The sequence below is a fragment of the Danio rerio genome, chromosome 18, assembly GCF_049306965.1.
Source record: "Danio rerio strain Tuebingen ecotype United States chromosome 18, GRCz12tu, whole genome shotgun sequence".
In the NCBI taxonomy this organism is placed as follows: Eukaryota; Metazoa; Chordata; class Actinopteri; order Cypriniformes; family Danionidae; genus Danio; species Danio rerio.
Genome location: NC_133193.1, coordinates 10,418,817 through 10,431,539, shown reverse-complemented (window position 1 = coordinate 10,431,539; position 12,723 = coordinate 10,418,817). Strand labels below are relative to the sequence as shown.

The following is a 12,723-nucleotide window of genomic DNA, read 5'->3' as shown; positions in this document are numbered from 1 at the left end:
TTTATAACGATTTCCCAAAGATTGGTTGTGGCTGGAAGGGCATCCGCTGCGTAAAAATGTGCTAGATAAGTTGGCGGTTCATTCCGCTGTGGCAACCTCGAATTAATAAAGGGACTAAGCCGAAAAGAAAATGAATGAATGAATGGATATTTATTCTGAATCTATATGGTGACACGGTGGCTTAGTGTTTAGCACTGTTGCCTCACAGTAAGAAGGTTGTTGGTTTGGGTCTCGGCTGGACCAGTTGGCATTTCTGTGTGGAGTTCACATGTTCTTCCCATGTGGGTGTCCTCTGGGTGCTTCGGTTTCCCCCACGGTCCAAAGACATGTGGCTATAGATGGATTGAATAAACTAAATTGGCCATAGTGTATGTGAATTAAATAATGTATGGGTGTTTCCCAGTACTGGGTTGCAGAAGGGCATCTGCTGTGTAAAACATATGCTGGATAAGTTGGTGGTTCATTCTGCTGTGGCGACCCCTGATGAAAATCTTTGCCATGATGACAGTACCGAATATTTTACTAGATATTTTTTTTAATATACTACTATTCAGCTTAAAATGACATTTAAAGACTTAACTAGGTTAATTAGGTAAGTTATTTTATAACAGTGGTTCGAAAATTTCAGATGAGACTTTTGGATCTGAACAATGAAATGTGAAAATATGAGTGAAGTACTGTTTAATAAATATTTACTGTAACATATTTATGCAAACAAAACAGCATATTTATTCTGAATCTGACAACAAACATATTAAATTAAATGAACTTATTTAAAAAGGTAATTATTCTAATAGATAAAATGATAGATAAGCGATCATTGGGGCCAGACAGCATCTGCGGACATAGAATTATTTATGCAGAATTATTTTAGGAGTATCATAACGAAAACCTTAATATATGAAATAAAAAATAATATCTTTTTAACTTTTATTTAATGTTTAAAATGCAGATCCAAATAGATTCACTTTATTTGGTAAACAAAGCAAGTCTCATATAATATATCTACTAAAAGACAGAAAATATTACTTTACATTACATTATTACATTATGTACAACTGCATTGTACATAAATCAGATGAACATTTTTATATTAGACAATAATATTACTAAAATTCATTAAAAAACTGAATAAATATAAATTTACACATATTTACTGAAGTAAAAAGTCAAAGTTGATGAGCTAAAAATCTGCGGAATTCTGCGCGTGCAGATCCCGTGTGGCCCTAGCGATCATACAACATTTTTAAATACAGTACTTTTCCACCATTTGTCAACACTTTTTTGTCATTATATTATATTATATTATATTATATTATATTATATTATATTATATTATATTATATTATATTATATTATATTATATTATATTATATTATATTATATTATATTATATATTTGATTACACATTAGATTATATAGTGTATTTTAAAAGTATTGGCTATTTTTTAACTGCATCAAAATGAAAGTGTAAAAATCGTGTAGAAGTAAATACATATGTATTTAAATTAGTAATACAGGTTAGTTTAAGAATATTTCATAAATATACGCTTTTATTCTTTGGATGTCTTTACATGATGGAAGAGTTGTTTTTGGGGGGGTTGTTTTGTGTGAAGGTGATGATGATGTAGTGTTGTCATGGGATCGCTGTGATTGACAGATGTGATAGTGAAGGGTCAGGTCAGTAACTCTGAGGTGAGACTGAGGGAATATCATTCAAATCACTTGGATTGGATTGAAAGTATTAGATGGAAAAAAAGGCAGATTCTTAGGGCAGATTAACAAATAGAAACACACTCAAACACCACAAATGTATTCGCAGGCTAAACATATCCAGAGGCTCTTAAACCACACTATCAGGTATTTTTGTGAGATTAAAAAGCTATAAACAGTTTTGATTTGCACTTCAACCCAGATTAAGATGTCCAAGTGCAGGAGTACTACCAGCTGACAAGTCAAGTGCTTTAAAGCGAAAAAGAGATAATAAATTTACTCCCACAATAAACATGCACCTGTTTGGCAAAAGATAGACACATATTTCAACATAAAATCAAGAGTCAAGAACAAAGAAACCAGAGAAGAACTATTTAGAAACATCCTGAGTGTGTTGTTAACTTTTTTTTTTTCATTAAATCTTTATTATAGGATCATACAAAAAAAAGTTTTCAAAAAAATCAATAAATCTATCTATCTATCTATCTATCTATCTATCTATCTATCTATCTATCTATCTATCTATCTATCTATCTATCTATCTATCTATCTATCTATCTATCTATCTATCTATCTATCTGTCTGTCTGTCTGTCTGTCTGTCTGTCTGTCTGTCTGTCTGTCTGTCTGTCTGTCTGTCTGTCTGTCTGTCTGTCTGTCTGTCTGTCTGTCTGTCTGTCTGTCTGTCTGTCTGTCTGTCTACCTACCTATCTATCTATCTATCTACCCATCCATCTTGGTTTAAACTGTTTTAAACCAATGACTAATGTCAAAGTAACTGTTTGAATCAAGAGACAAGAGAACATGCTTCACCTAAACATGACAACACTTAAGCCCGTTATTCTCTATTGCAAACACTGTACATGGCTGCTTTTGCAAGATGAAACAACCAGTCTGAAAGTAAGTAAAAGTTTTTCTGAATTATTCTATGGAAGAAAAAAACTGCTAGGTTGTGTCTCGGACCACACATAGTGTTAAGTCCTTTACACAGAGATCCGATTCTACATGTCTGCAGGTGTGAGCCCTTTAAGGTGTGTGTGTGTTTACCTTTTTGGGGTGTTTATTGATGTTGTCTGGGTCCAGTAGGTAGACGTGGTCTTTGGCTCCCAGCAGTAATCGGCTTCTCTCCTCATCCAATAACACTGTCTGAAAATGCTGCCCTTCGCTGGAACCCGTAAATGGTACTACACTTCGAGAATGTATCAGATCTGCAGAAGACAAATGAGAATCACACAAATTAAGTGCTAATATATATATTTTTTTTTGTAAGGTTGTAGGTCATTTTTTTACAGATGACAAGAATGTGTGTAAATAATATGAATCAATTTTTGGAGTGGCAAAACTATGAAAATAACACATTTTGCGTGCTTGAATAGACATTTATTCATTAATTTATTCATTTTCCTTCGGCTTAGTCCCTTTATTCATCAGGTAAACCGCCAACTATTCCAGCATAAGTTTATGCAGCAGATGCTCTTCCAGCTGCAACCCAGTACAGGGAAACATCCCTACACACTTGTTCACACACATACACTACAGCCAATTTAGTTTATTCAATTCACCTATAGCGCATGTCTTTGGACTTTGGGGGAAACTGAAGTACCCAGAGGAAACCCACATGAACATGGGGATAACATGCAAACTCCACACAGAAATGCCAACTGACTCAGCCAGGACTTGAACCAGTGATCTTCTCGGTGTGAGGCAACAGTGCTAACTACTGAGCCACCGTGTCACACCTTGAATAGACACATGCATATATATGTATGTCAAAATGTCAGTTACCACAGTCATTTATGTATTAAGAGAACATAGTTGGGCTAATATCAGATGTGTGATCATATTTTATGTGAGGACATGAACTCTTTTATCTTTATATATATATATATATATATATATATATATATATTGATTTTATATATATTTCCCCTAAATTTCACCCCTAATTTGCTAAAAATAAAACATAAATATCCTTATTATGTCCTTATTATGTAAATTATCCTTATTACATGTGCTTTTTCTAAATTGAAAAAGTGAACTTACAATGGTATGGTCTGAATTAACTGGTTTTAATCAAGACAGGAACAATATTTAACATCACTGAACGAACCTATTGTATAAACACAGGTTTAGACAAACAAAATAATTTAGATCAGGTACCACTTTGAGGTTAAGAAAAGGTTATCATTTTTTGAAGCAAACCATATAATGGTTAATCCTAGACAGTGATCAGATTAGGTCCAAAAACTGCAGCCAGAAGAGATTCCAATCTGAAGTTCATGTATCAACTAACATGAGCATACAACGAACAATACATCTTTGTGAACCTTAGCTAATGGAAAAAGGTTGTTATTTGTTAGTTCTTGTTAACTCACAGTAAATTAACTAATGGTAACAAGCACAACTTGGAGTTAATATTGCATTAGTAAATGTTGAAAAAGGATTAATAAATGCTGTATAAGTATTGTACTTAAATAATGGAAATGTACATTTTCATGCAGTTCTTATTGCTGGGGTCAGACTATATATACGCTTTCAACCAAATGTTGGCACAATCTGTACACATAGAGTGTTATTCTGATTTTTAACATAAATAGGCATATTAGGGTGCAAAGATTGGATAGTGTGTCATAGTCTACAACAACCAGTCCAACACCACATCTGGAATGCTTCACAATTTCCAAACAGAAAGACCAGCACATTAATGATTTTTTTTTTACATTCAGCCCTCCATGACAGGTTCTGTGACCCCTTGACATCTGTACACAGCTTTTCTATACACAGCTGTCAAACATGGCATTACAAATGACAGATGGACTGGTACTGGTGTTACTAGGTGGAATTATACACCTAGTACAGGAATGATCGTGAAGCAATAGCAACAATAATACTCCCTCTATCCTCTCAACGATGTTCCTCAAGATTATTATAAACACACACATTGTTTAGGATAGTAAGTGATGATGAGTCAGGAAGCAACATGTACTGTAGTATGACATGCTTTTTGTTTACAACAAAACAAAAATGAAGAACTCAAAACAATATAATCTGACACATTGACAAAATGCTATGCATTTTGAACCTATAAACTATAGCTGTGTGTAGATAAATGTATACAGATGCCTCCTTTGGCCTCCTTGGTAGAGCAACCGACTCCCTTGTGGAAAGTTGCTTGTTCGATCCCAGCTCAAATCGGGTTGGTTGGTGTAAAACTATTGGGGTTACACAGATACCCATACTAGTGGATGCTGCTCTCTCATTGGCTGTAGGTGGTCGCCAATGTTATTTTCAATCAGAACACATTTCATACGGAATGATTTAAATCGATATTCGAAGATATTTAGCATGCCAAATATATGATGGCAGGGTTCAATGCTAAGTATTTTTTCTACTGGTCCAATCAGGGCAATGGTTCAGATTTTTACTTGCCCTGCCAAAATTTTCATTTAATTTTAGCTACATATTTTAAATAATGTGTCAAAAATAACATCTGTGAATCTAGAATTTCAATATAAAAAAATGTTAATAAATGCATGAGCAAAATTCAGTGCTACGTATGCAAACAAAAAGTGCATTATGGAAAATGTGGAGGTATTTTATTGCAGTTCGAAATTATTTAACAAAAGGTGGCTGACTGGCATATTGTACAAATAAATAAATAAATAAATAAACAAACAAACAAACAAACAAACAAACAAACAAACAAATAAATAAATAAATAAATAAATAATTGCTTAATTTTTTTCTTGTGTTCTCATGTAAATCTCTGCTTTCAAGACGTAACAAAACAGATACTTTAGCCTCATTATTTGATGTTGCGGCCATGTTGTCGTTACTTCATTGTACTGGTTGTTATCAGGTTACAGAAACATCATGTTTAAAACATCAAATCAGATGAGAGGATCCGAAAAGCAATATGGTGTTTTAAGCATTTTAAGACTAAAAAGCACAAGCTTAAAATGCACACAATTGGCATAGTCATAGGCAAATCAAACTTTATAGTGACAAGGCGGCACTGTCCCATTCGGGCCAGTAATAATCCTGTCTACTGTCCCAAGCGTCTCTCACACTGGCCCCGGGCCATAGGGCAGTCCTTATTGTTGAGCCCTGAACAGGTGTCGATTCATCTGCAATTCTCTCTGATTGCATCTTCGGTAGTTCATACTTTGTGATTGTAACTCATCTGAATGAGTACCGATTTGCCTGTGATTTCAGGCAATTAAAAATCGCGGCATGCAGTCTGAACTCGGCATAAGTCTTCCAGCACTAATTGCAAGTGATTGAGCGGGTGCTTCCACCAACCCAAGAGAGGATATTTAAAAACAAAATAAATGGCTTGTATGCGCGTTTCTGTGAAATTGACTATGTGCATAACTGTGAAGTGTAATAATAAATCAAAAAGTTTATCATCTCTCCCCTATGGCCCTCTGCCTATAATCTCTCACACGTCTAACACACTGAGAGGCACCATTATCTCCATATCCGCTATGATATACTGTAATCATAACCTCGGGGCTATCTGTCATCTGTGTGTTCAGATTCCACCCTGATAAGTTTTCACGCTTCTCCTTAACATCCTAAAACCTCCCTCATCTAGCCCTAATTTCACCTGCCATGAGCCTCAGCTGGATATAATTGCTCCACCTATCACTTCTCGCACGTCAGCGAAACGGCAGATTAGCTGGATGGTTCGTTTGCTGGACGTTTCATATTTCACCTCTGGATCTCTCTGAGGGAGCAATGACACATTCTGTTATTCTTGTGGATAAATGCTGGTTAGTCGCTTAGACAGCTGAGATGCGGTTCAGATTGCGGTTTGCACATTGAATAAAGGTAAGCCAAAAGCTGTCAAGATAACCCAAATACGCAGAATCGTTCCAGGCTATCAACACCAACATGAAATCTGCAAAGGTGACGTTGTTAATCCTTGTTCGTATTCTCTTCGGTGCGTAATAACCAAGCTCTCTAGATACATAATTCTTGAGATATTTTTGAAACACGTCACGATGCATGGTCTTTGTAGACTTGGACACAATCCGAACGTTTCTCCACCCTATGTTCTGTTCTCCATGCTCACAAACATATCCATCTGCCAGCAGCCTTAAAGCAAGAAAATCTGGCAGTGTATGCCATTGAAGGCAGGTCTGCAGATTTGCTTGTGTTTTCCAAATCTCTTTTTTGTTTAGTTCTGAATTCTGAATTTCACATAGCCACTCATTTTTTGGCATTTCTTCATCTCCGTCTTTACAGGTATCTCTTAGCCTTCGTTATCTACCATGGACGCCCACATAGAAATCTGATATGGCAATATATGCAATTTACTTATATTACATACAAGTTCATATTTGGATTTTACATATTTAAAAAATGTCATATATTCAACATATAGTACTACGCAAAAGTCTTTGGCCACCATTAGATTTAAAGTTTTAGTCTAATTATTTGTATTTATTTATAATCAAGTATATCTCTTCACCTGAACAGTAATGATTATTGAAAAATAATGATTAATGAAAATTTGCTTAAAGCTTTTTAAAAATTATGTTTGTATTTTATTTTTCAGTTTGGCTTTTCTTTTTAATATTGGCAGTCTTGACCCAGAAATGCAGTAAAATTAAAATGTTAAATCGGTAACTTCAGCTTATTTATCGATATGACAGGGTGGATGTGTTTTCACAGTGAAAATGAAAAAAAAAATTTGTTTCAATTTTTGCAGATATTTTACAAACAGTGTTTTATAATGAAATTGTTTATCTGGTTTTCATTTTCATTTCCAATGTTTAATTAATTTCTTAAAAATTGGCTGGGCTTACCTTTCATAACTGTTGGGGAACCTAAACTCTCTCTATATTGGAACCATTGGAAATACAAATATGTCAATGTATGTTAAAAGTAATGAGATTTAACTTATGTGTGTGCATATAGGGCCCTATATATAAACTATATTTGAACATTCAGTCATAAAAAATGGGAAAATATTTCTAAATATATATGCTTAAGTGACAATTTTTGCAATATTACAAACTATATGTTGCATTTAAGGCGATGCGGTGGCAGTGGCACAGTAGGTAGTGCTGTCGCCTCACAGCATGAAGGTCGCTGGTTCAAACCTCGGCTCGGTCAGTTAGCATTTCTGTGTGGAGTTTGCATGTTCTCCCTGCGTTCGTGTGGGTTTCCTCTGGGTGCTCCGGTTTCCCCCACAGTCCAAAGACATGCGGAATGGGTAAATTGGGTAGGCTAAAATGTCCGTAGTGTATGAGTGTAAATGAGTGTATGGATGTTTTCCAGGGATGAGTTGCGGCTGGAACGGCATCCACTGCGTAAAAAAATGTGCTGGATAAGGCGGTTCATTCCACTGTGGCGACCCTGGATTAATAAAGGGACTAAGCCGAAAAGAAAATGAATGAATGAATGAATGTTGCATATATGACATAAATTATATATGTGCAAAATTCAAATATAAACCTGAATGCAATTTGCATAGATTGCCCTATATCAGATTTGTATATGAGTGCACATTAGTATTGAATCATGTGGCGCTGGGGTACTGAGTATAGAAACTCAATAAGGTGAATAAATCTTAGGACTTAACTATGTGTTTTCTTGAGGTTCAGGGTCGAGGACAGGTCATTTCTGATCAATATTTATAAGACAAAAAAATCCTCTCCTAAATAATACCTCTTTCATCCTAATGCCTGACTAGATGACACTAATCTGCTCTGCAAACAGTTTTAGGACAGAGGCCTGCTGAAAGATCCCAGCTTAGCAAAGAAGAGCTCTGGAGATTTCTCTGGACCCCTCAGGGGAATAAAGCCCTCACATTAGTGGTCTATCAATTACTGTTAGACAATTATTTAAACTTTTCATTGAAAGTCTCTCCATTACAAAGATTATTAAGTAGTATCAAAGACAGCATAAGGAGGAGGCAATAACAGAAATGAATGGGAGAAAATGCAACAATACGGCAGTTTTAAAGCAATAAAGACAAAACATACTCTAACAATGTATTCACCATTAAATCTTTCCTTTATATAATAATATTATGTTATGTATTATATATGGAAGTTGATTTACTGCATACATTAGATGTGGATGAGGGCCAATGCTGACCAACAGAAGGGACAAAATATATTATTGCTAGTAGTTTGAACAACTCATGCTAATTAAACATCAATATTCATCAAATATTTGTTTTATACCTTCTTTTGTGAGTAAGACAAAACGAGTTAGGTTTCATTTTTTTATGTATATAATTCATATACATATTTAATTGTATATAAGTTCAGATTTTTGTTTTACGTTTTACATTTATAAACGTCTTAAAATATACAGTAGTGGGCTGCAAAATATATAGCACAATTATCGTTTTTGCAATAATATTATATTGTCAGTTGGGTTTAGTATCTTTATCCCCACCTCCCCAGTAGTTGCTGCTTTACTATTGGCTGGAGTGGCCCAAAGGTTAACTAGAGCTGAAAATGAATACTTATGGCAGGAGACAAGAGAGAGAGTGTAAGACGAGAGAGTAAAATGCCAACACATGTTTTAAAAACACTATGGGCCCTATCATACACCCGGCGCAATATGGCGCAAGGCGTGGCGCAATAGTCTTTTGGTAGTTTCAGGTTGGCGCAAGAGTCGTTTTGAGGCGTTGCGCTACGCTGTTTAAATAGCAAATGCATTTGCGCTCAGATGTGTGCCCATAGGCTTTCTGGTCTAAAAAGGAAGGCGTTCTGAGGCGCACTGCTGGCGCGTTGCTATTTTGAGAAACTACAATAGATTTTTTATTAGACCAAAACAAACCCGGTCTAAACTCCGGCGCCTCGCTTACACACTGCTTAATACACACAAGAGAGCAATAGGCAAATATCATTACATATGAAAAACTTTAACTAAAGAATAGATATAGGATATAAATATAAAGGATTAAAATATTACAAAACATATTATTATAGCCCACATAAATATGAAAAATCACTGCTTTTATGTCTTCTTCATCTCGGGAGGCTTTTTCAGTTCATTCATAACAATTGGGTTTTGTATAATGTTATTATTATTAGCAGTATTATTTATTATATCCATATTTATATTTGTTTTATTAAAACAAGCTTAGATTTGCCCACCTGTATGGTTTTAGACCATATGGGGCACAGCATGTGTTTTAGGATATAGCCTAACTCAGGTTTTTGAGCACACTTCGTTTTTATTGTTCATTTATTCGTTTGCTGGAAATTAGAACTGAATTTAGAAATAGTTTTGAAATGAATATTTGCGCTTAACAAATGCAATTATTTATTTATAGACTAATTGATGTCTTTGCGTAAAGGTTTCCCTATCCAAGAGCGAAAGTGAAAGAACATCCATTGTCTCTCATTCTCACGCAGTAGATGCTCTGTTTAACAGTTTTCTGTTAAAAAAACTGTTAACTGTTAACTGTATGCTAGTGAAATGCTCATTTTTTTTCACTTAGACTTACTTTGCGCCCTGTAAATAGCGAATGCGCTCTTGGCACGACGCAGCTGACTCTTAAAGGTGATGGGAGATGAGACTCTAATTGGTTTATTCTCAAAACACACCTATAACTCATTAAGAAAATAAACTCAACCCTTTTAGACCATGCGCCAAGCCGCAAAGCAGATTTTGCCGTCCTTAAATTAGCAAAAATGCATTCTGACACGCCCTGAAAGCGTTTGCGCCCTGTGTTTTGCGCTCTGCGCATGGACCGTCAAAATAGAGCCCTGTGACACAGTTTGCACCATGACACAGTTTTTAGTCTGAATTTTAAGTAATTAGATCTGAAAAAAAAACCTACCTGTTTATTTTAATATCATAAAATAAATAAATTCTTTAAAAACATAGCCAATAAAAGCAGATTTTTTCTAGGGAAATGTTATAGCGTAATTAATATTAGTATTGCAGTACTAAACAACATCACACATTTTTTAAATGTAACAGCCGTCATTTATACACAGTAGTGATGTTCGTAAGGGTCATTTGTACAAAATTGGCTCCTTATAATCCTAAATATTTAAACCAAACTTAAAAAAATATATATGGATGTGAAATCTATGGTAGCAAATGTTTCTGAAGATCCAAAAAGAATAAAAAAGAACAAACTAAAAGTAAGTATGTAAATGCAAAATTAAGTATGAAGTTAAATTTGCTACATAATAATTCCATTTTATATTCTGTTATATTGAAAGCTTGGAAAATGGCTTCATTCAGAGTACAAAGGGCCTTTACTTCCATGACCAGAAAAGACACTGCCAAAATGGCAACAGAGTGAACTGACTCCAATAAGAACTTCTCATTCCAGTTTCATAAGCTAACAGTTTAATGGCACACTTCTGCGGTTTGCTGATCGCGGTGACTTAATAATTATTCCTAAAAGCAACACAGACTCCCAGTGGAAACATAAAGAAAGCATTGTCCGTTCAGATCAATCTTTACATTGTGCTGTACAGTTCAACCTTCACATTGCAAACCATTACAGCACTGCAGGTACAACATTTATCTTCAGGCAAATGCAAAGCATAAAGGCTGATGAGTGAAATACAAACCTATGAAGTAATGCACAATTAGAGGCCATGACAAATTAAGGCTGTTGACCCGAAACCAAGCTACACATATAAAAACTAATGTCACATAGACTTCTTTTTAAGATTTCTCAGACGGTAAAGGATTACACTCTTAGGTGTAATCAATATCCTGCCTAAAGTTTGGGAAGAGAGCCAAACTAATGGAAACCAGTGTAACTGTGTACAGTACATCAGAGAGACGCATGGCTGTATTTATAACCTGGTTGTTTTACATCTGTTTAGAAAGACCCAGCTAACTGGGAGCTGGTTATAAATTTATTGTATAGCATACTTTGAGTTCCTATTGCAAAACAAAGCTTTGTGTTTGCAGAACGCTATGTCATGCATGTCTTTGCCATCATGCATGTACACTATATGTCGAACACAAGAAAAAAATAACAAACTCATAAAACGATCAACTCAAGATCTTTATGCTGAGGGAGTCTGTGTTTAATAGAAATATTTACACAACCTTAAGATAACATTTTGATGTGTTTTACTGGACATTGTCATCTCGGAGTGATGTTTCGACAGAAAGGATATTTTAGTTGACTCCAGAGAACATTATGGGATGTATCTAACGCAGATCAGATGTTCCCTTGCTTTAAGAGGAAAAAAAAAAAAAACAAGAGGAACCCTGAGGTGTGCACGAGTCCTGCATTCTTCTGGATAATGACACACTCTGTTTTTAAAGAGTGCACCGATGCAGAAACGCCGTCTATGTTTTTATGAGAGCATCTGCTCAGATGATGGATTGTGAAAGACTGTACTTCTGCATCCTAGCCAACCGCACCAAACATGGAGTGGAAGACAGATCAAACTGACCTGCTCGCTGTAGCTGAAACGATCGGATAATCTTTTAATCTCCATCTCACAAAAAATAGTGCAGTGGTATTTATTTGTCTTCAGGTAAAATATGTTAAATCCAGTTATACAACAATATCTAAATTCATTAAAAAAAATTCTGAATTATCAATGTGTCAAAAAGGTTTTAAGAGACAACATATTACATTAAGTTCCCAATGCCATTAATAAATATAAGTGCTATTTTTATAATCAGAAGAAAAAATATTTTCAATGAGGCCAGAAAATTTGTTTATTTTATTTGGACTTCCAGTATATTGAATTTTAGCAAAAACATTTTATATTAATGTTAATGTTTATACTATAGATTCCTTATAACTTTTAAAGTTTTAACTGAATGGAAATTTGCACTCTAAAATGTATACACTAACGGCAAAAAGTGATGTAAAATGTAATTATCTGCATAATATTTGTTCTTGATAGACCTACAATTTTGACTACGCAAAAAAAATACAGGATCATACTAAATACAGAAGTATAATAATAATAAATAATGAAGTATACACTTATTACAATACAAATGAAAACTTATGATACAAAAAGTAACTCTCTGTCCAATATTATCTACA

General features: G+C 34.7%; 1 protein-coding gene across 1 annotated transcript in view; it reads right to left on the bottom strand.

Moving 5' to 3' along the window:
• Window positions 1-12,723, bottom strand: part of sema3d (sema domain, immunoglobulin domain (Ig), short basic domain, secreted, (semaphorin) 3D) — a 67,388-nt gene that overhangs the window by 35,382 nt on the left and 19,283 nt on the right. Inside the window, exon 3 of the mRNA NM_131048.2 lies at window positions 2,760-2,920. Within this exon, the coding sequence (NP_571123.2) occupies window positions 2,760-2,920 (161 nt within the window). The remainder of the gene's footprint in view (window positions 1-2,759; window positions 2,921-12,723) is intronic.